The following is a 26,739-nucleotide window of genomic DNA, read 5'->3' as shown; positions in this document are numbered from 1 at the left end:
GAAAGGGAAAGAGATTAATAAAACAACAATCCAAATTATGAACTAGCCACCTTGACCATAAGTTAAACATAGTATTAGGTACATGAAGAAGATGGCTCATCTTAATCTGGCCTATGATTACTTTATTTGCTAAGTAGGGAGAACTACCCTTGTTATCTATTTAATTTTTTTGCTTCCCATTTTGAGCTGCCATGGTACTGAGGGGGAGGGGCCAAACATAGCATTTTGAGAATCATGACAATTACCTAGCATAAGCTAGGGTTCCGTAATCAACCTGTTCCCCCTTCTCCTTCCATCTCTGTCCTAATTGTATTACCGACAGCTAACAGGGGGGTGCCAACAGGTGTGGGGGTACCGCCGCTGTGTCAACTCAGCAATCTCCAAGTCAAGCTTAGTGCAGAGTTACACATCGGAGATGCTGGGCAGTCCGTCTCCACTCAGGGCTGTTTTTGTTCTTTTCACTCTCATTTGTTGTTGGTGGCACGAATTGCAAAGAAAAATGAGTGAAAGACTAGTGGAAATTTGAGACTTTGGGAAGGTCTTATTCGTTTAGTCTTCGGTTGGCTGACTGATGGATCCCGAATGTCCATTTCTGCTGGGCTGCTGCTCTTGCCCTGTATCTCACCTCCAGCAGGCTTTGCAAGGCCTCCATAGCTTCCCATGTAATAAGGGGCTATGGTTTCTGTTTGCAGAATTTTGCTGCCATCTCTCCCCTAGTTTAAGAAAATACTACTACTACTGGGAAGCTCAGTGCTGATCAGATGCACATTATCTTTGCTGGATGAACCTTTTTCATCACTAAAAAGCCACATGCAGTGGGACCTTTTAAACTGTGACTACCGTCAGTTCATCAGCAAACCAAAATAGCTCATTTTAACCAGCAGGTCTCTTTGCAAGAGCAGTTGAGCACACCAGCTTATTAATTGCAACGTTCATCGGAACCATATGTGAGGCGATATAAGAAATCACAAGAAAAAGAGAAAAGGAGGCCTCAGTGGCTGTGCAACTCAGCAGAGCACATGTTCCTAAGAGATCCGTCCATTGCTTGCGAAAGTCTTAGCTGTAAAGGGCTGGGGTTGAGGGGCAGAGCCCTAGCTGCACATCCTTGAAGAACCGAATACCATCCTAAGCATCAGCAAACCCTCGATTCTAGTGTCCTTTAAGTGTTAACGCTTACTGATCATTGATTGTGAAGAAATGGGGTCACCGAGACGTTTTGATTTTCCTCTGGTCACTTTAACTGCTTTTCCTATTCTTGAATAGTGTTTCAGAGCCATCTTTAAATAAAAAACTCTTCTTAAGACCCCATTGTTAAAAACTGGGTATATCAGTGCACATTGTTAATCCCATCACTCCAGAGGCAGAGGCAGGTGGATCTTGGCCAGCATAGTCTCTAGAACGAACTCTAGGACTGCTAGAGCTACACTGAGAAACCCTGATTTGGAAAACAAAAGCAAACAAACAGATAAACAAAAGACCCCTTTGTTGGGGCAGGAATGTGGCTGAGTGTCACACAACAACTAGGAGGACCTGCGTTTGTATCCCTACCTGATAGAGACCTCCTTTTCATAATAATGTAAGTGCTAAGTACTTACATAATGTAAGCACTAAGCGCTTCTTTAGCTGGGCTTCATTGCAGGTGATATTTAGTTTATGACTATCCATAAGTCTCTCTGGAAGTACAGTATCGACCTTATTCAAAGTCAAGCTCAAAGGCCACAAAAATTATAGATCTTCCCTCGTGGAGGAAGATAAGGAATTCTTCTGAGGATAAAAGAGAAGTTGGAGCCAAGGCTGCCCAAGGTCATTGTCACACCCTGTGCAGGTCTCCCCTGTAGGTGGCAACCTCCCGTGTCTCATCTTCATTTTGTCCGTTTCTCTCCGTGGTTTTTTGTTTGTTTGTTTTTGTTCTGTTGTTTTTTGGTTGTGTCTGCTAATCTTTTTAAAGAGGTCTTTCTTTGCCCTTCCTCTCTTTCTTCCCCCGTGTAGAAAATTCTTCTCAAGTATAGAGATTTCTCGTAGGTTTGGTAACACTATCAATCAAACAGATGCTTAGTGTTAGCCAGTGTTAGCTAATCACATGTCGCTTCTCAGTTAGATATCTAGGGTTATTATACTCTATTATACTCTGGCTTTTTATTCCACATTGAGATGTTCTTTTGCTACCCAAAGATTTTACCAAAGAGTGACATCATTTTTTCTTTCCAGATTTTAAAATTCATTTCCCTTAAGTTAGTTTTTATTCTTAATATGTAATTATGTTGAATTTAGATAGTATAAAAATTGTGTTTTACTTTTCGAGTCATTGAAAATGATTCTCTTCCTTGAGATACACTAGAGCAGTTAGACCCTTAATATGTATTCAGACAGTAAAATGAGTTAACTTTGTAATCAAGCTCATCTATATGCCAATATGCTCACATGCATTGTTTCTCTTTCAGTGAGCCTGCATGTACATCATACAGGCTTTGTAGAATGAATTGACGCATCACTGATGCTAGGATGCAAGGGTGTAAGCTACACAACATGGTGATGAATAATTGAATCAGGTGTAAGGAGCTCCAGTTAATGAAACAGTCCATTCTCTTTCTGTAAGGCACACTTTGCTCTTTTTTTTTTTAAGTTTTATTTAAAAATTTTTAGGTTTATTATTTTCTGCGTATGAGTGTTTTGCCTGTATGCATGCGTGCATACCACGTGCATGCCCTGCATGGTCCCCTCAGAGGTCAGAAGAGAGCATCAGATCCCCTGGATCTGGACTTATAAGCCATCGTGTGGATGCTGGGAACCAAACTCAGGGTTTCTGTGAGAACAGGAATTGCTCCTAACCACTGAGTCATCTCTCCAGCCCCACAGCTTGCTTTTTCTTCAAGTCGTACCTGAAATAAAATGACATATTTTTAAGATAAAGTTATTAAAGCATCATCAAGGAACACTTCAGTAAGGTTAAGCTTTGGCCATAACTTGAACAGTGAGTAGAGAAAGGCCCGGTCATAGGCTGGGGGTGAGGCATCTAGGGCAGCTGATAGCCTTTGAAGGATGTTGAGGGATGAAATGAGAGTGGATTCCTTTCTAACACAGGCAGCACATAGGGCACTGTAAACTAGAACTTCAGTTCATCTGGGAACATCCCTGTTCAGCCCGCGGGCTACTTATTGAAGAAACAAGGAGTCCTGAGGCTCCTCCTGGCTCTTTCCCACTCTGAAAACTTCCCTTCGGGACACAATTAACTCAAGGCTTGCTGCTTACAAAGCTGCCTCGTGTGTGTCACACTTAACTTCACTTCCATCTCGGGATAGCCCTTGATGGCCCTACCCTGTGCTGGGGAGACTTTGCACCTCGCAGGCCAGCTGAGCTTTGGATGTTCAGTGTCAGTGCAGGGATCCTTTTTCTCCTCCCGAGGCATGTTTTCTGTCGGCCTCGCCATTCATTTGCTTGTTGTTTGTCACATGAATACTGTGGCTGGCCTAAACTAGCCACGGTGATAGCAGGCATTGTGAAATGGGCTGAGCAGATGGGAACGGTGGGATTCGGTTAAATTATTAACCAGGAATCACATGCAGAGTGGAGGGGGTTTCTCAGCATCCACATTAACTGGCAGGATGGGTAGCATATCAGGTTCCCTCTACAGAACGGATGTGTTATCATCTCGGAAGGTTTCCCTTTCTGTCCCTCACTACCTCCACCATACACTGGTAAGGGGGGATTTCCATTCGTCCTTTGCAATATGTCAGGGGCACATCATTAAAAATTAATTTGGAAACAGAAGAACATGTCACTGTTCAGTTCTGGAGTCTTGACGAATTTAAATGTGCTTTGTGAAATAACAGTGAGGCAGCTAGACTAATTCTGCATGAAGGTTTGTCACATGCTTTCATTCTGGGAACAGTATCTCTGAGATATCACCCTTTATATGTATGAGTGTAAAGTAAATTGTATTAGCTTTAGCATTTCTGCAATCTCTTGCCAAGTATGTACATATAATTTAATTTAATTGACTTAGAAGGCTTGTATTGTAAGGTGTTTTTCAGATTTGCCTAATGAGCCCCCAAAACATAAGGGATGAATATTTCTAAGGATTTTAGGCTATACTTTGACTATATATAAAGATAATAAGTAAATCTAAAGTAGTTGTATAGTCTTCTAATTTATTTTGAAAAGATATTTTTATGTATTTTAGTGTCTTGCCTATACACACACACAGACACACACACAGACACACACACACACACACACACACACACACACACACACACACACACACACACATGCGGTGCCTAGAAGGCCAAAAGAGTGTTGCAGATTCCTGGAACTGGAGTTACAGACAGCTGTGAACTGCACATGGGTGCGAAGAATCAAATCCCAGCCCTCTGTAAGAGCAGCCAATGCTCTTAACCACTGAGCCATCTCTCTAGTCTCTATTTTTCTAATTTAGATGTAAACTTGCTTTGTAAAAATAGCCTTAAGGATAGCAAACAATAAAACCACTACTTATAGATAAGGTTGGGCTGAGGAATTTTCTATTTCAGCAGCTGAAGTTCCCTGAGATGTGTTATATTTATCTTGTACTACATAACTCTAACCAGAAATGTATGTTATGAAAGGGTTTCTCTGTAACAGCCTTAGCTATCCTGGAGCTCGCTCTGTAGACCAGGCTGGCCTCACAGAGATTTGCCTTCCTCTGCCTCCCGAGTTGCTGGGGTTAAAGGCGTGCACCACCACCGCTTGGCATGATCTTTTCCTGACGTCTTCCTTTCCTTCCTTTTCCAACCCAGTCAAACACAGTACTCTTTGGCTATTACATATTTTATTTTAATTAATGAAGACTTCAAAGTGTGTCTGTGTGTGTGTGTGTGTGTGTGTTGAATGTGTGTGAGTGTATAATATGTGACAACTGTGTCTAATTCCTGCATGAAACTCCTGTGTATAACATTTGAAAGTATACCTTTTTAATCAGTATTATTTAACAATGAAAGTTTGGGGATTGAAAAGACTTCTAATGTTCCACTGTATTTAATGTACCAAGGAGCTGACATTTTACGAAAATGGGAATGGGGAGGAAGGGAGTAGAGGCTCTGTGGGGGAGTTCTGGAAGCTTCCATGGCTTTGCTGTTGAGAAGCTTTTAGTTTTTACTTTCATCATGTAGTTTCTGTCCCTCAAAATGGTAAGTTTGTGTCTAAGATGAAAGCATGGGTGGTGACGTGGACAAACGGTGGATAGTTGGGGTCTCTGTCCCCTCCCCTCACCTACTGTGGTACTTTGGGTAGAGCCCAGACAGCCTTGCTTAGTCTAAAATGCCAACCCTGACTTCACGCCCCCAACCCTACTTGTTTGGTTTTTTAAATTCAAACTCTAAGTATCCGTGACTTAAAACACATTATAGTGTTCTTAGTGCTATGGAGCTAAAGTGTTTGAGATTCCAGTTATGTGTGTGGACACAGCGAGACACCTTGGTACCCAAGTCCGAACTTAGAATTCAGTTCTGCTTTCTATCCCCCGTTCACAATTTGAAGGAACCTCTGGGGTCATACATTCTCTTCACCCCCATTTTGACTGTGCTGACTCATGCTGAAGTCAGGTGTGGAATTTTCTACTGGTGACATCATACAGGAGCTCAAAGACTTTGAGAGTTTGGACCACTTCCTGTTGGAGATACTCAGATTAAGGGCGACGAGTGTGTATGTGCTGCATGGACTGGCAAGTGTTAGCATTGTGAAGAACCTTAGCCACAAATGACTTCCTGAAAGACCTTGTAGCATGGATCGTGACACACATAGGCCTTCCCTAATGTCTTAAAGTGTCACCTAGCCCCTGGTGACAAGCAGGGGCCTTTGGGTGTGCTCTTGTCCTGTCCTGTGTGCTCTTCCCTCACCATTGTCCTAAGAGCCTGAGTATATGCACATAGTGTATGCCGGCCTGAGTCTAGTGACAGTACCCCCCCCCTTCACGTCTTCACTGAGACTGTTCCTTTCATTGTGTCTCAGCTGTCCCTCTTGTAAATAAACCAGGGGTCCTCCTCCATCATTTTCATTAGGAACTTCCTGTCAACCTGGCTCCTCCTGGACTTACTCATTGCTACTACCGTTTTATATATCTTTTGGGGTGTGGCTTCCTGTCTTCCCCACTGGACTGTGACCTTTTTTTCCCTGAGTCAATCAAATCTAGGGCCTTGTAGCCATTCCAGGTACACACCTAACCACTGCGCTGTATCTGTTGACTTTTACTTTTATGACAAGGTCTCCCTGTGGCGCCTAGGATGACCTTGAATTCAGCAATTCTCTTGCTTCCACCCAACAAATGCTGAGATTATAGGCATGTGCACTCGGTAGTCATGAGTGACCCAATTTTATCCTGGACAGATAGCTGATACTAGTAAGTGTTAAAAAATTGAGCATAAACCACTGTCAAGTTTTTTAACTTATATGTTGGGAGCACATACCTGTGGAAGTGATAAAATGATACCTGAAGAAAATTCTTTGTTAATAAACAGTTTTCTCACTCCTTTGCTCAGGCTGTAATGAACTTGAATTTGAACTGATAGGCTCACAAGCCCTCTGCCAGGCTATAATGAACTTGAACTCATAGGCTCACAAGCCCTCTGCCAGGCTGTAATGAACTTGAACTCATAGGCTCACAAGCCCTCTGCCTCCTGTGTAGCAGAAAGTAGAGGCATATATCACCATATCTGGCTTAAAGGAAAAAATTTATTTCGGTTTTTCAAGATGGGGTTTCTCTGTTGTAGTCCTAGGACTCACTCTGTGGAGTAGGCTGACCTGGAACTCACAGAAATCTGTCTGCCTCTGATGGGATGAAAGGTGTGTGCCACCACCACTCAACTAAGAAAAATCCTTAAATGTAACATTTATTACTAAGAAGATTTTATTAATGTTAAAGAAGTCAGAAAAGTTGGAACTTTATAAGTAAGGATACATATTTCACAGCACAGTAATGAAAACAGAATTCCAAAATTCCATATCAGAATAAGCCACCAAGATTATTGGAGATTAGTGATTTAACCATTCAGTCAGCACAGTTCAACCAACATTTTTCAACCAATGTTGCAGCACAGGGGTTTGTTTGTTTTGTTTTAATTTACTGTGTGTGTGTGTGTGTACATGTTCTGTGAGTGGAGGCCAGAAGCCATTGTTGTATGTCTTCTACAATCACTTTTCACCTTAGTTTTTGTGAAGAAGATCTCCCACTTAACCAGAAGTAGCCTGGTTGGTCTGCAAGCCCCAAGGATCCTCCATCTCTGCTTCCCTAGTGTTGGTATTATAGATGTCCACAGCTATACTTTCCCTTTCTACAGGGCAACTAGGGGATTGAACTCACATCTTCATGCATGTGCAACAAGCACTTGACTGACTAAGCAGCTCTCTAACCTGAAAACGTTTTGAGAATTAGCATTTACAAAAGCTAGAAAAAGGTGCCGTATGGGGGTAAACCAGAGACGGTGGGTGGGACAGTCATTCCAGGAGCTGACAGTTTAACTCTGAGATGAGTCGAAAGGTAATTGCTTGCCACCACGCCTGACAATCTGACTTTGATTCTTGGGATCCTATGGTGGAAGGCGAGAACCAACTTCTGCACATTGTCCTGTGACCTTCACTCATGCATGCACACGCACACACATGCATGTGCATGGACACACCACACATATACACACAAGTAAAAATTCAAAAATAAGCACAATTCCTTATTAAGCATGAGGGTGCTTTGCTGATTCTGAGATTTTTGCTTGTGTGTTTAACAAACACAAATGCTTACCACATACCAAGAACTATTACATAGAATCTATCAAGAAAATTTCTTAAGTTCTGATATTAACCCTCTACCTTACCACTGACCTAACCAAGTCCTGAATATCTCGTTGAGTGCTCCTGTCCCGGGACAGGAGGTTGGTGGTTGCAGAATTGAGATCTTCATTCTTGTGTGTTCTGCTAAATTCAGAGTCTAGGATATCCCAGCTGTTTTGCTGATGCTGCTGTTAAAACAGCTGTCTACAGCTAGAATAGGACGTTCCATAGAACCATGTATTTCCCGTTGAACATCTAAACCAAGCAACTTCAAAATACTAGACATTTGCTTAAATAAATCATGGCGGGAAGGCATGCAACTTATATGATAGAAACACGTCCCTATTCTTTGGCTGAAACATAAGAGATAAAGGGTGAGATGGCGTTATTATTGGGGGGATGCCTTATAATAAATAAAACTTAATGATCAATAAAATGTGTAATGCCAAAACATAGCAGTGTGTTAACAGTTGACAAACCTGATCATTTATCTGGCTTATCGCCTGAAGAGGATGAGGTGCCCTGACTCTGGACTGGAAGCCTGCCCCTTGGCCCTGAGTTTACCATTCATTGGCTGGTGTGTAACAAGTAGGACTTATCTTCCCTAACTGTGACTACTTACCAACCAGGCCGCCTGGAGAGAGAAGGAAATGGCTCCATTCTTGATGCAGTTCATTTCCTAAGAAGGGAAAGGGAACTTGTTTAACTAATCTTGGGGCGGGGGTTGGAGGCTTGTCCCCCCCCCACCTGTTTTGAAAATGAGAGCCAGTGGGATTTGCCTTTGAGTTTTGCTTATTGACATCTTCTCCTCAAGTACTTAAACCTCATTATTTTGGTGAGGCCTGCCCCGACTTGTTTAAAATCCACCCAGACCCTTCAGCCTCCCTTCCCATCCTCTTTTGTCTACATTGCCCAACTTTTCTTTTGCCCACTGAATTTACCACTGTCTGATCTGCCATATGATTCGTTTCTTGTCAAATAATACACGCCTGTTGAGAGAGGCACATAGTAGGCTCTCAGTACTTAGCTCTTTAGTGAATGTACCTGGGTTTGCATGCCGTTTACTGCGTACACTAAAGGCTGTGTGCTCTACAGCACTGGGCGTATTCAAGGTTTGCAAAGTTGTCTCTGAACTTCAAAGTGACGTTGAACTTCAAAAACTTGTAGATGGTGAATAAGATTGCTTCTTTATGGCACACCACCCGTCTGTAATGGAATGCACAGAGCAAGGTCTCAGTCACTGATGAGTCGGGAAGGGACTTTGCGCTCAGTGTACGCCAGCTTGCAGTTTGAGTTGCCAATCAACATCTTGGCTGTTACTCATTTGCCATCTAGCACTTGGGTGACTTTTAAGTGAAGCCATGTAAAAGACAAAAGAACACACGTCCGGATTTCTTTGTGTGTGACACTATGGTAGTTTCCTTGGGTTTTGTTTGTTTGCTTTTGTTGTTCAAAAAGTGTGGCTAAAAAAGTATGAGAAACTGAGGCGCCATGGTCCCCAAGCTTTCCCTAGGGGGAGCCCCTTCTATAAACTGCTATTCTTTGACTTAAGAGCCTTTGTTATAAAGTAAATGTTTTGAATTAGGGGATTATTACATTTTTCCATTCAGTTACAAGGCTGGCCCCAAGCTATGAACTAAGAGGTCCCCTAAAGGGCTTCACAGACTGTTCTGTGTGCAGGGGGGTGAGATGGGAGGTGTTTTCCTGTGCTCACTCCCCTTCAGTGCCAGATCTCTTGTCTTCAGTTTTTCACATCTCTCTCTCTTTCCCATTGGGTTGCCTTGATTTCCCTCCGGTTACATTTCCTCAGTCCAGTATTTAGCACATTTGAGCTAAAGAGTAATTCAAATAATGTTTGTTTAAAACTACTACCCAGTAAAGCTGTGGCAGGGTTGCTAGAACCAGACTATTAGATAATTACTGCATTTAAAAGAGATTAAAGTGATTCGGGTAATGTATCTAATTTCTGCTTTGGAGTGGGGAAGCTAAGGGGTTTTTGTTTGTTTTTTTCAGAGTTGGGCCGGCCAGATGCAAATGAGATCTCACTTCCCTAATCCCGGGTGCTAGAGTGTAGTAACTAGCAGGGGGTAGAAGACAGGGCACCCTTATTTGCATAAAATGCCACTAAGTCATCTCGCAAAGCTCCCTGGTGTTTCTTTCCTAGAGCCACCCTGCTTATGGAAGTTCTGTTGGTCTGGGAGGCAGAACCTGGGGGCGTGGTTGGGAAACAAAGGTTGGTTCATTTCCCCTGTATCCATTCACATCCCTTACTCCCAGAGTGGGCCGGAAAGTCACAGACTCAACATGGGGTTATGTTCAGACTTACTGGATCCTGTAAAAACAAACAAACAGCCGATCTGGATGTACATGGTGGCCTCATGAAAACTCAGGACCTATGCGTTTCATCGTGATGTGACTTCCAGAAAGTAAAACTTGCCATCCATTTGTGGATGAGGACGGGCAGGAGAAACTCCTGGTGTGTGAGGAGGAAATGGAATGAATGGGCAGCCAGGCGGAGAGCCTGATACAGTGCTTATGCAAATGAAGACTGTGATTGGCTTTCTCTTTCCTGTTGTCACCGCTGCTCCCAGTCTTACAGATCAGATTTCAGTGGGAGTTTTTCTGGTTCAAGGACTGCTAATGGTTTGTAACCACCTGACTGTAAACTTGACCTCATAGTTACAGCAGCTTAGGGAGACAGATGTCGGAGGACTACAACCTGGTGAGAAAAGTTAGAATCTGGGGCGGTGGAGCACCGTTTGCCACCGACCTACGGGACCCAGCTTTTAAAGTGACTTTGAATTCCGAACCTATGTAGGTGCTGCAGAAAGAAAATGGTGGTCTTCATGAATGCAAAGATTAAATCTTTCTTTAAACGTTTCAAGAAGAAAAGTAAGTTCTGGGGGGAGAGAGAGAGAGAGAGAGAGAGAGAGAGAGAGAGAGAGAGAGAGAGAGAGAGAGAGAGAGAGAAAGAGAGAGAGAGAGAGAGAGAGAGAGAGAGAGAGAGAGAGAGAGAGAGAGAGAGAGAGAGAGAGAGAGAGAGAGAGAGAGAGAGAGAGAGAGAGAGAGAGAGAGAGAGAGAGAGAGAGAGAGAGAGAGAGAGAGAGAGAGAGAGAGAGAGAGAGAGAGAGAGAGAGAGAGAGAGAGAGAGAGAGAGAGAGAGAGAGAGAGAGAGAGGAGAGTCAGTCCCTTTCTGAGTGCTGAAATCACAGTGAAAGAGCTTAATAGCCTTGAATTAATTTCCACTGTGTACCAGGTCACCGCAGCGCCTTGGACAGTATATGTGACCTCATTCTGTCTTATTTATTTGTGTTTGGGATTTTAAGTGACTTCATTTCTTTTATACTTCTCAAAAGAAGTCCTTCAAGGAAGGGGAAGGTCTTTGTGTTGACTTTGCCTTGATATACAGTGTGTGGTTTCTGGGCATTCAGTTGGCTGAGTGGCTGTGGTGAGGAGTCGATGTGTAATGTGTCACATAGTTGTGGTGGGGGTGATCCTCTAAAGCCCCCTGGTACACTCTGTCATGGATTACAGAGCCCGAGGACAAACTGTCTAGACGGATCAGTGACTGTCGTAAAGCAGTGAGCTTTTGTGTTGTGGCTCCATTGTGTACTTCCTGTCAGTTTAAATTTCCTTAATCTTGGTGCTTCTTCATTTCCGTGAAAATTTAATTTTACGGCGACATGGATTTTTTTTTCTATTAACTTATTTCGGTGTGGCTTTGTGTTGCCTTTTTGATCAGTGACACGACCCGGATAAATGTGTGGCTGGGGGTGGGGCGGGGTGAGGGGGTGCCTCTGCACTCCGGGCTCATTTTCTGCATCTCTCTAGCTTGAAGCCTGTCTGTGGAAGGACCGATACAAATCTCCCTTTGGCAGGAGGCAGGGAGAGCAGGGAAGGAAGAGGCAAGGGCTCTTTCAGAGGAGCCAGTTTGTGTCTGTGCCCCGGGGCTAATGGTACAATTACAGGGGCTCAGATGCCATCACTTGGATTTGATTTGCAATGAGCCAAGAGGGAAAGTTTCCATTTTCTGTCTAAGGCAATTAAAATTTAAAAGTAAATAGGCATTAGCAAAAAACCATTGTAATGAATTCTGGGTGTACTTTGAGGGGGCCTCTGGCTGCTTAGAGCTGTGCCCCTCTCTGAACCATACAGCAGAGTGAAGGCCACACTTTAGTATTTCATTTATTAAGGCTGGTGGTGGTATGTGCCGTGCAGGACCCTATCCAATATGTAAAATGGCAGGAGCCTAGTTTATATATGGCCCCTGTCAAACACTGTAAGTGGAAAACAGCATTTCAGTTTTTAACTTTATGTCTAGTTTATTACCACCGAGCGATTTATGGAGAAAGTAGCTCCTTAGCTCTTCTCAGGTCCATAGACTTTTATAATGTGGTAGCTATAGGAAAAATTACTAGGAGGGTGGGTGACAGGTGTGTGGGAGCCAGGCTAAGGAAGGCACAGTTCTCCCATGGGTATAGTTCAGGATTCCTTGTCTCTGCCCTAGTCTTGTTTCACGCAGGTTATTTCATGAGCGACCTTAGCCCATTTAGGCTCTACTGTGGTCCTAGGTCCTGTGCTGTGGGGTATGTTTAGTTAACTGTAAATATGTTCAGACAGAGTCATTAGTCCACCTTGTTTTTCATATTCCTTTGAGACTGTGTTTTATGATCTAGTTCCCAGGCATACATTCTGTTGTTCCCAGCAACTGTCTGTTGTAGGGCACGGTCAGAGTAGACTTACTTCTGACTCACAGTCCTAACGTCTGCTGGCTCTACATGAGTTAGCTTTACCACCCTGGGTAGATGCCTAGTCCGTGGGCTTCCTTTTACATATGTCTCGTCTTTCCTATGCATGAGTATGCAGCAGACATGTAGACATTATTAAAGCTTCACTGATGAATGTGTCCCCCTAATACTCCAGCATAGCTTGTGTTGCGGGAAATACGGAACAAAAGGAGATCTCAAGCCCCAGTAGGAGTGCAAGAAAATTATCTTAGTGGTTCATTTTAGGCTCAGCTTCCCACCAAGGCTTTGGGCTTGTTTTGTATTGGAAAAAAATTTAATTGAATTGGTTTGTGTTGGATAAAGTCAGTTGCGTTGGACATTTAAAAAATTACTATGGAAATATCCCATGAAAGCATATGTGAGAGAATTTTATAGTTTAGATGGTGTTCAAACTGAATATACTAAGTTTAACATTTTTTACCTGTGCTTTGTAACAGTGGTGTTTTTAAGTTTTGCAGTAGAAGAAAGATGTTTGGTCCCAACCTCATGTGGGGAACTTGTTTCTGGTTTGTTTAATGTTACAGCATCATTGTACAGTTGGAAAACTTGGGTTTGTGGTGTCTGGGTAAGGAGGAATGGGAGCTCCCTGTCAATTTTGTCCGTCATTCTTCTTACACAGGATTTAGAGGAGGAGCTATGGTTTTGGGAAGCAGGGAGCTGAGCAAACATGTCTATGGACATACTGTGTGGGAGATGGACAGTGGACCCTTTTTCTTTACAGATGCAGCCCAGTAGATTGACATGACCACTGGGGCCTGAGATGAAATCCCACTAGAGTTAGTTCCCCTGTTCCTGACAGGTTCTTACCTGTGGGTGTGCTAAATGCCACAGTTTGATCTTTCTCTTGGTGGTTTTGAAACAGGGTCTCACTCAGAATACTCCAGGCTGGCCTGGAACCCACTATGTAATTCAGACTGGTGTCGAACTTTTGGCAGTCCTCCTGCCTCAGCTTCCCCAGCGGTTGAGACTCAAGGCATGAGCTACCGTGCCTGGTGACTGAGGCCTTATCTTAATGTAACAAATTCAGGGTCAACAGCTGACATGCCTATCTGTTCTTTTTCTCTGTAGCGGTTTCCAACCTAGATGAGGAGAGTCGATGGACTGTCCACTACACAGCACCATGGCATCAGCAGGAGAATGTTTTCCTTCCCACCACGAGACCCCCCTGTGTTGAGGACCTGCACCGCCAAGCCAAGCTCAACCTCAAATCAGTGCTGAGGGGTAAGTCAGCCATCTCTCTGTTTTGTTTGGCTTAATTGCTAATTGTTAAGAACCGACAGCATCTATTTAATCACGGTCTATAAAAGAAGAGTCATGGGCACTGATTGTCTCCATAAATACAACCTTACATATGGCTAAAAGCTTCTGGTCCCCGGAAGACCCTGTCTTTTTACTGAATGTACATTTGCCTTAAAGAAGCCCATGCTACTTAGAAACCCCTCCGAGTGTCTAAATCACCAGCATCAATCTAATCCAAATAAAGTAAACTTGTGTTGATGGGGGGGGGGTGGTGTGGCCACTGCTCTTCAAAGTTGTTTTATGTATTGAAAGCAAATTTGTTAAAACTTTTGAATGGTTTCTTCTGCTTCGTTCGCATTAGAAAGTGGGGTGCAAGACTCTCACTTTAATTGTTGAGTTTAAAACAGTAAAGGAGCAGTGAAAGCATGTTTGCAAAGATGACAGAGTGGGAGGCCAGGGCATCCTCCCAAGGAAAAGGATTCACTTGGAAAACAGAGACTTTGTAATAAAGTAGCACACTAAAGTTCTTAGCCTATGGCGGACTGTTCCTATCAGATCTCTCTTACATTTGGACATAAATAAACCAAAGAAGTATTTGTGGTTTACTTGAAATTTAATGAAACTGGGCATTGTTTCTATTATCCACTGTGGAAGACATGAGTCTTGAACACTTCTGTCATTGATTCAAGGAGAAAGCATTGTGAGGACACTCTGGCTTTATGAGAATTTTTGCTGATGTATCAGTCATTTACAAAGTGATTTATTATTTAACACCTTAGCACAACGATACTGGTGCATGCCTGTTAAACAGTTTATTACAATACCAGGAGCTAGTCCAAGCTCACTGAATGTCTCATCTCATTTAATCTTCAGAGTTATCCTACAGTTACTCTCACTGCACCTAGATGAAGGAGTAATTCATAAAGGCAAACTTACCTGTCACTTCAAAGTTAGTTACAACAATCAGGACTTAAACGTGGACCTCCTGAGACCATGGACCTCAGATTGCTCTACTTTAATAGCTATTTATCGGCAATCAATTGTTTTGAAGGAAGTGTAGACTTCGAAGGCAGGACCCTAACTATCTTGAATTTATACTTTGTAGTACAAATCACACCCTGAAAAATACTCAGGAAATATGCCAAAAAGTGCTCTATGGGAATGAAAAAAAAAAACACCAAAACCCCATATAATTTCTACTTGGAGACAGTCAGATAACAATCAGTAGATTTGCCATAAAATTATTGCTGTTTTGTCTTGCTTTAACTACTTTTGCATCCAACATCTATCTGCCTGTGTGTCTATCTATATCTAATTACGTGTCTACCTGCATATATACATATATGTGCCTCAGCAAATAAGCGTATATCAGAGGGCAGCTTGCTCATTTGTGGGAGTCGGTTCTTCCCTTTCACCAACTGGATCTTAGGGAGCAGACTCACATCCTAAGGTTTAGTAACAAGCACCTTTCCCAGCTGGACCATCTTGCCACTCCCTCGCCCCTTTGATTTCTACAATGTGTAGCTTATCTTGCGTGTCTCGGACTATGTTGAGTGAGACTCTCAAGCGTAGGGCGTTGTCAGGTTCTCTTTTCCGTTAAGCCAGAGTAACTTACACGTCTCATGACTACAAGGCTAAAGGAGAAGAGCAGCGTTCATTTTGTTCACGAATGTGGCCTTGCAGTCGTGCTTTGGGAAGAGCAGCGTTCGTTTTGTTCACCCATGTGGCCTTGCAGTCGTGCTTTGAGCTTCATCAACTTCATGGCACTGATTGCTTCGTGTATGTGAATCCAACCACAGTCGAGGACCACTCAGTCCCCGGTGGTGCCTCGCTCGGCAGCTTCAGCAGGCAACAGCTCTACTTAACACAGCTCTCCCGCCTCCACCGGATAATTAATGAGAAGGTGGCATGGTTCCCAGGACAAATCCTCGAGGCACTGCCTCTCTCACATGGCTCTGCCCAGCTCTGGAGCAGTCAGGCAATGGCATGGGCTGGCTTGTAGAAAGCTCCTTTGTGAAGGTATGCGCCAGTCTGGGTATTCAGGCCCTCCTGCTTTTTGATCACTCTCCAGGAAACTGTGCCTCACTTTGGAGTTCATGTATTTTCAAGTCCCACATCAGGACTTTCCTTTCCTTAGAAGACTGAGCACCTGTCTGTGCAGTCTTCATTCCCCCCCCAACAGTTCCCCCAAAACTTGAATTTTATGTTGAAAAGATAATTTCGAGATAGTTTCCATAATTGCCTTAATGCCCTCAACAATTTCATCAAAGAGATATTCTAGTCACAACGTCAATAACTTTGGAAAAGTTCTGGGACTAAAGTCTGGATTTTCCAACTTTTATTTTTGAGGTTTTAAATATGATTTTGTGAACTGCTGATGGGTAGGATGAAATTTGGGGAGAACTTCTAAGTTCTTTTCTGTTCAGTATGTACTTCTGATTACTTTTGATTCACACAGGACCTTGTGTCCCATGTGCCCTCAGCAAACAGAGAGAACTGCAAGAAGTGTACCCATTGGCCACACGAGTGAAGAGCCAGGGTGGCGGGAACATGGACACTAGTTATGTCCCCGAGTGTCTCCACATATTCTGTTGAGACTCAACATTGTATAAGTTACCACTTGGAGTTAATTCTCCCTGAGCTTTTTTTTTTTTTTTTTTTTGCTGAAAAATTTAGAAAAGTAATTATCTGTAGTGTACAGTGTACAAACTATTTTGTCCTTCTGCCTAATCTCACAATGACCTTGTCTTTAATCTGAAAGGAGTTTCCAAGATTTCTTTTTTGCTAAATGGACAAGTGCTGTCTTGTTATCACTCAAGTACTCTTAGGAATTATTCCACCACTCTTTATGGGAGAGGATGCTAGGCTTGCCTAGTTTTAAGGACTACAAAGTGCAAATGGAAACGGCACAGTGAGTACACTAATAGGGAAACAAACACTGAGTGCAGACTTCTTGAAGTGACCCAGTAGTGCTTAGTAGTCAGTCAGTCCAGTGACCCAGGAAGGCACACATTTATTGGAAAGTGTGCTATGCAAATGTTAGATTTAAGTTGATGCCCAAGGGCAGGAAATAGGCACCATTAGCTGAGATTTGAGCCTCAGTTTTGTACTTACTCGTTTGCTTGCTTGTCTTAATTTTTCAGACAGCATCTTGCCCTGCTGCCTGGGCTGTCCTGGCATGTTGACTCCTCCAGCTATAGCCTGCCCGGTGCTGGGATCTTAAGACTGTGCCGCCATGCCCAGCTCTATGCCAGGAGTTTCAGAGTGAACCGATGAAAGTTTGAGGGTCTCCAGCATTAGGGGCTCAGTTTGCTGCCCTAACTATGCAGGCTGCTGTGTAGGTGAAGTGTGGCAGGTGCACAGGGAAATCTGGAAAAGAAAAGCACCAGGAGACCCTGCTGTCCCGGTCTCCTTCGCTCTCCCAGGTGGTCTCTTGCTCTCACACTGCAGCAAGATTGGCCTTTCTAGATGTCTAGAACAGCACGTGGCATACCGGGAAGCAGGTGACCCCTGGACTGCTTCACTGTACTGGAAATGTAGCAGAGATCCGTTGCGGGAGCTTCTTGTCCCACCAGATCCCACCGCTCTTCTCAACCCCAAATAAGCACACAGAGATGCTGTATTAATTATAAAGCTGTTGGCCGATGGCTAGGGCTTCTTATTGGCTAGCTCTGTCTTAATTATTGACCCGTCTCTATTAATCTTAGTATTTCCACGTGGTCATATCTTACTGGAGAACATCTGGCGAGTCCTATCATCCTGGTGTCTACATGGTGCCTCTCTGTGGTCTCTCTCTGCCTACCTTTCCCAGAATTCTTCTCATCTCCCAGTCCCACCTATCTTCCTGCCTCTATTGGCCAGTGTTTTATTCATCAACCAATAAGAGAAACATACATATACAGAAGGACATTCCCCCATCAGAGATCATTTGTATTTATCTCCGGCCAACTTGATAAAACATTTTAGATCAAATTTTGGTTTTGGTGGCATGTCATTAGGAGGTGTGGCCTTGTTGGAGGAAGTGTGTCACTGTGGGGGTGGGCTTTGAGGTATCTTTTCTCAGGCTTTTTTCAGTGTGACAGTAAGTTGACTTCCTGTTGCCTGAAAGATGTATCAGTCTCAGATCCAGCACCATCTCTGCCTGCAGGCCACCATGCTTCCCTTTAATGCCGGCTAGGAAGTGTTGATTTCTGGGTGGGCAGCAGGGCTGCAGAGACACGGTCTCCAGAACGCTGTAGGTCTTTGGCGCAGCCGTATGAACAAAAGGGCTGGAACCTGGTTTGGCAGAAGAAAACCACACGGAGCAGGAGAATGGGACTGAGTTGGGAAACCCCAGGGACTTAGGAGGGCCTCTGGGGGTGCCGAGATGAACCGGGCCATGCTGGCCACCGGCACCCAGCAGGGGAGGGAGGCGGAGGACCAGGAGGCTGGGTAATCTTACTTGCTGACACCAGATAATGCAGAAATATTAAGATACACAACATAGGGATGCCCTATGATATTTTATTGAGGAAGAAATCACCTACGTGAAAAGTCAAGAAAGCTGAAAACTAAAGGTCCACAAGCTACTCTCTAGGCGGAAACTGGAACCCAAAGAGAAAGAGTCGCCTCCCCCTAACTCATTTTAGCCCCCATACATTCTATGTACACCCAATGGGTGTGGTCAGTGCTATGGGTACGTAAGATCTCTCCCTACACCCCTCCATGGTAGTAATGAACTGAACCTGTGAACTGTAAGCGAGTCCCCTCAATTAAATGTTTTCTTTTTAAAAGTTGCCGTGGTCATGATGCCTCCTCAGCAACAGGACATCTAAGACAACATGGTGCCTAGATTTGAAAATAATATTTCACTGTTTGGTTGGCTTCTTTCTTGGATTCCTTTATTTATTTATTTATTTTTATGTGTGTGAATGTTTTGCCTACATGTATGTATGTATGTGTATTATAAACATGTCTGGTGCCTATGGAGGCTAGGAGGTGGTGTTAGATTCCCTGGAGCTGGAGTTACAGATTGTTATTTATGTGAGTGCTGGGAACAGATCTGTGGAGCCATCTTTCCAGCCCCTTGTTGTTTGGTTTATCAAGACATCTGGCTTGCAGAGAAGAGTGAGGTTTTGAAGACAATTCTGTTATCAATTCACTTAACATTGTACTGAATTTCCAGAAAATTCTACTCTTTTATCTCTGTAACTACATGAACCTTCGTGATGTTGCTGGAGACAGCTTTGATGAAAGATACCCCCTCTATAAACCATATTTTATCTGCACAGCCTTTAGGTTTCTAGAAAGAATCCCAGGTGAGTGGGAAGGGGGAATCAGAAGGTAGGGATTGGTACCAAGGGAGGGTCCTTGTTTGTTTCTCTAGAGTTTGCAGACTTCACTTGACAATAATGAGCATATTAAAGACTGAAATAAAGACATCATGTCTAAGTCTCCAAAAAGCTCAACTTAGGAGAGATAAATATGGTTTCTCACAGTATGTTTAACAGACAATTTAGTCACTGTAACTGTGTACACTGCTGCCTGAATTAGTTCACAGAGCATCTGCTGTTGGTATCAGGGATGTTCTTGTAGTCACAGTTCCTTGCTGAGAAATACATTTTAGCAGGTCAGCTTGCTCCGTGGCTGCAGGTTCAGGCTCACACTTTATCAGGTACAGAAGTGCGAGCACGGTGCGGAGGAGTGTTGAATTTGGGCCATGCGCCTTTCAAGTTTGTTACACCTCAAAGTACAGAGTTGGAGATTTACAATGTGAGAAAGAGACCACTTTCCTGAGGTGATTAGAAATAGGTGTGTGTGTGCGTGTGTGCGCGCGCGCGCGCGCGCGTGTGTGTGTGTGTGTGTGTGTGTGTGTGTGTGCACATCTCAACCTGTTTAATGTTCAACGTGGGATAGCTTTCCGCTGATTAGAAATAGGTGTGTGTTTGTGTGTGTGTGTGTGTGTGTGTGTGTGTGCACATCTCAACCTGTTTAACGTTCAACATGGGATAGCTTTCCACAAATTACGGACCAGGTTCCTAATAGGGCTTGCCAGGTTTCTGCATCCAGTCTTTTCTCTGGGTCTGATGGGGAAGATCAACGGTTGCTAGTTTTTGTTTTGTTTTGTTTTTCGAGACAGGGTTTCTCTGTATTGTTTTGCATCTACCTTCTTTGGGCAGGTATGTCTCTGAGACCTCAGACAGCGTTTGCATCTGGGCCAGTAGATTCTTGTCCTGGAAATCCTGTGACCAGCAGCTTTGTGGGTGTGGCTTTGTAGGCGTGGCTTCTTTATAGACATGGCTCTGTAGGCATTGGTTGAGCACTCATACTCTTGGGATAACACATCTGCCCAGCACTGCAGGTGGGTTCCAGAGGTATGCCTGGCTACTTGTGCTAACTACATTGAGTTCTTTATCTTTTATTTTTCTCTCACTTTTTCAAGCATTAGGAAATGGACTGGCAAGATGGCTCAGCAGTTAAGAACATATACAGTTCTATTTTTTTGTTTGTTTGTTTTTTTTGAGACAGGGTTTCTCTGTAGCTTTGGAGGCTGTCCTGGAACTCACTTTGTAGACCAGGCTGGCCTCGAACTCACAGAGATCCGCCTGCCTCTGCCTCCCGAGTGCTGGGATTAAAGCATATACAGTTCTAATAAGAGGATTTCAGTTTAGTGTCTACCACCTGCATGAGGAGGCTCACAGCTGGCTTCAATTCCAGCTTCAAGGCATCTAACACCTTCTTCTGGCCTCCACCAGCACTGTACTCAAGTGCACCGCTCACATACTCATAATTTTAAAAATAATAAAATAAAAATTTAAAAACATAATGTAATACCAAATACGTAAGACAGGTACAGCTTAACAAATCATTTTAAAGCACATATCTAATATAACCATTCCTACGTTAAGAAAAAAATAGAATACCAGCTAAAATGTAGAAGTGTCTATTCTTGTTTTCTAAGAGAAGTCTGAGTCCAATGCAAAGTGCTTAGGTCACATCTATACTACAGTCCTGACATGTATATACTGGGCATACATTATTGGAATTGGTTCCTTTAGTTACTTAACTTGTCTTTTTCCATTTCATCTTTAAATGTCATAGTATCCATCTTCATAAGAATAAAATGAACTTCAATATGGAAAAAACAATCTCAAAGTACTGCCCCTCCGTGTTTGTGGAAGGAGGGGTGCACATGGGTACGACTGAATAGAACACAGGCCTCTTTCTGAAATGGTTGTCAGGTTTTAGTTGGTTCCTTCCCTGAATGCTCTTCTCCGGTCATGAGCTACGGGAGGAGGAGGAGGGAGGACTAGAACAGGGAGCCGTGTAAGATGGCAGGAAAGCCATAGGCATGATGCTGTGGCTCTCTGTCATCCACGTTCCCTGGCAGCTTCTGGATAACACCTACAGTGGAGAGCAGGGAGGAACCTGTCAGCTATCCCTCGCATTCCGAAGACAGACAAACCAAAGCCCTGAGAAGCTGCGGGATGTCCGTTCTGCAGGCCTACCGTGGTCTCAGACCGCTGGGCATCCTGAGGAGACTTGTTCTTTTGGTGCCTCTTTAGCTGCTGCCAACTTCCTTCAAGTTCACAGGGACAGGGCTCACCCTGGGAGTGTAATGGTCCAAGATGGATTTGGTTTCTGGAGGCAGTTCATTGAGGAGACTCCGATGAGCTCATTGTAGCTTCCCAGTTGTTCCTGGAATCTTCTCTTCACTCACCCCGATTTCATTAGCATTCAAATTAGTGCAGGAGAAACAAAGAAGCACTGTGTGATGTCAGGTGTGACCAGCACATCTTAATGCCATTTGGTGCTTGGTTTTAGGGTTATGTTAGGCTCTAGTACCTCAATAGACTTAAAATATATGGAGTGTAGGTTACAAGGGGAAAATGATAAAAGCTTGGAAATAATTTAACCTTTTGTAGCTGGTACTCTGGCTAGCTTCCAACTTCCTGCAGAAAAGATGAGTATGGTATTGCTAGCAAAGGAAAAATATGTTAAATTTTTACACAAAAATAATGTTAAATTACATTTATTTACATACTATTCAAAATCACTTTTGTTTTTGTTTTTTTTGTTTTTTGTTTTTTTTTTTCTTTTGAGACAGGGTCTTTACAGCGTAGCCTGGCCCTGAACTCACTATATAGACTAGGCTATCTCAAATCGTAGTGAGCCCAGGCTAGTCTCAAAGCCACAGTGAACCTCCTGTCTTTGTAGTCCAGGCTAGTCTCAAAGCCACAGTGAACCTCCTGTCTCAGCCTCCCGAGTGCTGGGATTTCAAGTGCACAATAGCACACCTGCCTCCTATTTTCTAGTTTAAGCAAAAATGGGCATAGAATTGGGGCAGAGGTGGCCATAGAATATTAGTCACGGAGGTGTGAGATCCAGCTGTCTTATTTCGCTCAACCACAGCCGCATTGGGTAGGAGTCTTGGTCCATGGTCAGCAAGTGCTTCAGAAACTGAGATGGGGGACCAGAGTTCTGATCTCAGAGTTGTTAGTACACAGTGGGGCCATCTTGGGATCTTATCTCACATGTGTTCCTGGTTCTGGAAAACAGCTTATAGTTTTATCTCTCTGCTTCCTCCTAAGCTGCAAAATTCCGATCAGCTGCAACTCTGGAAGGGTGACATATGTGCAGATTACTGGCATAGAGACATACTAACTGCCAAGCCTAAGTCCTAACAAATCAGGTTGTCTAAAATCAAGTTTCTGTTGCCATAGATTTTTTTTTTGTAGGCAAGTCTTGCAAGTGAGTCACGGGGCTGGATGTTGTAATGGAGCCAAAGATGAGTAACTGTTGTTTTCTTCCAGAGGCTCAAAGCCAGACAGAGCGATAAGGCTGTATGGATAACTAACTGGTACAGGGTTTACGATGGTGGTATTACTGAGCCTCACCCTACCCTTGGGTGTAGGCTTTAAAGAATAAACTTAAACATTCTTCTGCTTCATTTGAAATTCTTTTCCAGCTTCTGTTCAGGTCTTTAACGCCACAGTCTGTGTGAAGTGGCCCCTGCCATCTGTGTCCCTGTACCAAATCACGGTCTCTTTTTCACGGCCCTCCAACACTCTTTGTAAGGTCTTTGTAATTTTACAAGGAAGTTTGGTAAAGTTCTTTGCCTACAATGCTAGCTTGCTCTCCCCCGCCCTCTCTACTGTGTGTTCCTATCCAATCTTTGCCCTTCTGAACCATGGCCTCTCACGCCTGGCTAGCTCCGGCTGCCTCTCTTTGATAGTCCCAAGAGTGTCTGAATCTGCACAGAGCTCTTCTGGACTTTCCAGCAGCTCCTCTCGACTCTTCCTCATGTTTCCACAGAGCCTGATAGCTCTCTATTCAAATAGCTGTAAACCAGTGGAGTCGGTATGTCTCCACATGTGTTCCTCCTCTACAGCAAGACTTTTAGTAGCCAGACTTCGTCCTGTGTATCTCCAGCCCACGGTCCTGTACACAGTAATAGAAATGCTACTCCATTTCTGGAGGCCCCAGTCATCTGCAACCTCAGAGAGCCGAGTCAAAGCCAATGAGCAACTGTGAGACCGTGGTGGTGACAAGAGTGGGAACCAGGCAGGGGGTGGGGATTTCAACCCCGGAAGCCTGATTGTTTCATACGGTTAGAGGTCCGTAGCAGTGGCAGAAGGTGCCAGAAAGCAACTGGGGAAGGAGAAAGTCAGCAGGACAGGGTGGTCATCCTGATACATATGGACAGGGCTTTGAATCGGTCACTAGGAAGCTGCTGGTGACCTTTGCAAGAGCAGTTGAAAGGCAGTGAATTGGGGAGCAAAGGGTAGCGGCAGAGGGGTGACCTGTGTCTTCTTAGGGAACTGGAGAGGCATGGTTTGAGTCAGAAATCACGTAGTTCCCTTAAGAGAGGCACGGGAGGCCCGGTGGAAATGTGGCTCTTTGGTAACAAGGATGACGTTAGGTGATGATCTTGTGCCCAGTGATTGTCAATTTAGTTAGGTTAACTTTTCAAAGGGCATGATAATACAATTGAAGTCATTCCGCCTTTGGCTTTCAGTAGGCTTGGAGTTTTCATCTGTAGGGGGAAATGCTTGAAAGAAGGGCCAGTGCCTTATTAAGAAATAGAGAAGGGTTAAAGAGAGAAATATGATGTTAAGAGGTGGAAATTACGAACAAAGCAGGCTGGTCAATGCGTCCTGTTGAACTTGATGTTTTCGAGTAACTACTTCACACACAATGAAGCTAATGACTGCTTTCCTGTCACCTGTGAGAGGGAAGTCAGGGGCTGGAAAAGTGAAACTTCATTGCTTTCCAGTGCTCTTTCAGACAGGTAAATGAGCACTCCCTTCCCCCATCTTTAATGGTTACTAACACACAAAAGATAGACCGTGGAGTACAGACCTTCAGATGATCCGGCTCTTAACAAAGCACCATGGATTGTTTAAACAAAGGCTTTTTGTTTTGTTTTTGTGTCCACAGTCAGTCTGCTGTCTCAGCGATTCTATTTTCACTACTGATAAAGTAACTCGAGTGGCCTCTGTGCTTTAACCACTGTGGTAGAAAAATGCTATATTGAAGGTCCGTAGATAAGGGCTGCCATGGCTCCCTGTACAGTCAAGGCTCTAGTGTTGGCGGGGAATCTCGGCGGGCTACTTGATATTGAGTGACCTTGCTCATGATCCTCAGCTACCTAGATAGCTGTCCTGATTCTAATGTGAAAGGAGATTGCCTGCACTGTGACACTCATCATGGGTGCCAGCCAGAAGGCTTCCACCATCCCCATTTCAGTCAGATTCCGTTCTGCAAGCATTCTTAAATTAATTTGGGGGTGTGAAGAGAAGAGGTTATAGACAATTAGGCTTTCTTGGTGGCAAATGACATTTGAATAGTGATGCTTTTGATGGTGTGTTGAAAAAAAAAGCTGAGGATTAATGGCTTAGGCATTGGTATTTACTTACTGAGGTCCCTCGCCCACCTCATTACTCATTACTCATTAACTGTAAAGGGAGATACTAATCAAAATGGCTTTTGGAAGCTCCTTTATTGCCACATATTGTTCTCATATATGGAATCTGAATTTAAAATTACATATGGATATATATATATATGTATATGCATACACACAGAGTATATATGTATATACAATTATTTGTCTACCTGAAATTGCCCTTGGTGTTTAATGTCAGCGAGGGTGACATTGGTCCCAGCACACAAGGTAAACAGTGTGTGCTAACACATTAGTCAGCAAACTTTCTTCATTTTGACGTTTGAGCCAATGACCAGCAAGCAGTGTGTTTTCTCTCTGTGACCCCCACCTTTCCTGTCTTAGTCTGTATTTTGTTGAACGTGCTGTATAAATTGAAATGAGGAGTCACTTGGAATTGAGTAAAAATACATTTTGGCCTGTCTCCCTTAGCAGGAAAAACCATCTATTTGAATGGTGTCATCCTGTCATCTTCTCTCCTATTTTATTCTTCCCCCGAACTGATTCTGGTGCTTTCTCTGGAAATTTAGTTTTCCTGGGACATCTGTTCTAGATGACCAGAAAACTTTTGGGAATCACCCACAATGCAGTTAGCTTTTAATTTTAGCATCTGGGTGGTTGGACATTTTCTTAAAGCCCCACTTCTGAACTGTCTGGGGACTAGCCTTTCAACACATGAGTCTTTGGGGACATTTCATTTCCAAACTGTAACAGTTCTCCTGGAATTCTACTGAGACTCATTTCCTTTGGGTAGGTAGCCTGGCTGAGGACTGACTGTCACTGTCCCATCCCACCCATTTGTTCTCTCCTCTTCTTACTCTGAGCTCTGAAAGGGCCCATTTACTGGGAAGTCATTAAATTCTGTATTGAGCCTTGGGTAAACTAAGGCAGAAATTCTATTGTCCTCTTTAGTGTGTGTGGAGTCCCTCCTTGATACCTCCTCCAAGTAGAGAAGACCTCATTTTCTTTTGCCTTCACATAAGTGGTGTCACACCAGCCACCTTTAATTTTGTAGACAGTTGTTAGCCTCTGAACTTGGTTCTCATATGGTGGCCCTTGGACTAGCAGCATGAGCATCACCCGGGGCTTCTTAGAAATGAAAGGTCTTGGGCCCTGCTCCAGACCTACTGTGTATTGGGAGTAGACCTGGCAATGTCTTAACAAGCCCTCCTGGGGATTCTGAGGGACCTTCATCTGGAGAAATACTGTCCAAGTTAAGGGAACTTACTTCATTAAACAGCTGAGTTTTAGGTAGCTTGAAGAGTGGAACAAAACCCATCACCCTGTGGCAGTGGCTTGGGAGTCTGGGCTTTTGTGTCTCTGCCTACTTACTCTGTTTTTCTCTTAAGTTAACAGGGTCTCAGATGTGGAAGAAGACCATCCAGAGATTTACTAAGAAATGGGGAAGGGGTTGTGGGGATGGCCTCACACGGAAATGATGACCTGAGTTCCGATCTCCAGCACATAGGGAAGAAGCCAGGCTCAGGGTTACACACCCGTAATCCCAGTGTTGGGGAGGGAGAGATAGCAGGACCCTGGGCCTTGCTGATTAGCCAGGCTGGCAAAAATGGCTTAGTGAGAGATTTGTCTCAAATTATGACGTGGAGAAGTGATTGAAGAAGGCGCTTGTCAACTTTCAGCTTCCATGTGTACTTACATATATAGACATGTACACATGCACACGTACACACACACAGAGAGAGAGAGAGAGAGAGAGAGAGAGAGAGAGAGAGAGAGAGAGAGAGAGAGAGAGAGAGAGAGAGAGAGAGAGAGACACACAGAGAGAGAAAGAGACAGAGAGAGAGAGAGAGAGAGAGAGAGAGACACGGACAGACAGACAGACAATCAGACAGACGGACGGATGGATGGAGACAGAGAGCGCTTGTCAGCAGAATTTCTCCTGGAGCAGAACTCTGGCTAACTGTCCTCTGCTGTCCAGACATCATTAGACTCATTCCTGTCCTGTGTTCTTTCCCACCTTGACATTTGGGC

General features: G+C 43.8%; 1 protein-coding gene and 1 long non-coding RNA gene across 2 annotated transcripts in view; one reads left to right on the top strand and one right to left on the bottom strand.

The window, feature by feature from the left end:
• Positions 1 to 2,623: 2,623 nt before the first annotated feature.
• The window catches only part of LOC106020776, a 63,333-nt gene continuing 39,217 nt past the window's right edge, over positions 2,624 to 26,739 (bottom strand). The window contains exons 2-4 of the long non-coding RNA XR_001196206.3: positions 8,842 to 9,003; positions 8,420 to 8,476; positions 2,624 to 2,879 (exon numbers count right to left, since the gene is read on the bottom strand). This is a non-coding gene — a long non-coding RNA (uncharacterized LOC106020776). The remainder of the gene's footprint in view (positions 2,880 to 8,419; positions 8,477 to 8,841; positions 9,004 to 26,739) is intronic.
• Positions 10,331 to 26,739, top strand: part of Nhsl1 (NHS like 1) — a 61,525-nt gene continuing 45,116 nt past the window's right edge. The window contains 2 exon segments of the mRNA XM_040728438.1: positions 10,331 to 10,689; positions 13,653 to 13,805. Coding sequence (XP_040584372.1) covers positions 10,632 to 10,689; positions 13,653 to 13,805 — 211 coding nt within the window. The 5' untranslated portion in view covers positions 10,331 to 10,631.

The sequence above is a fragment of the Mesocricetus auratus genome, unplaced genomic scaffold (genome assembly GCF_017639785.1).
Source record: "Mesocricetus auratus isolate SY011 unplaced genomic scaffold, BCM_Maur_2.0 Super-Scaffold_100018, whole genome shotgun sequence".
Lineage (NCBI taxonomy): Eukaryota > Metazoa > Chordata > Mammalia > Rodentia > Cricetidae > Mesocricetus > Mesocricetus auratus.
Note: the sequence above shows the minus strand (reverse complement) of the source record. Positions and strands in the feature narration are given on the sequence as shown.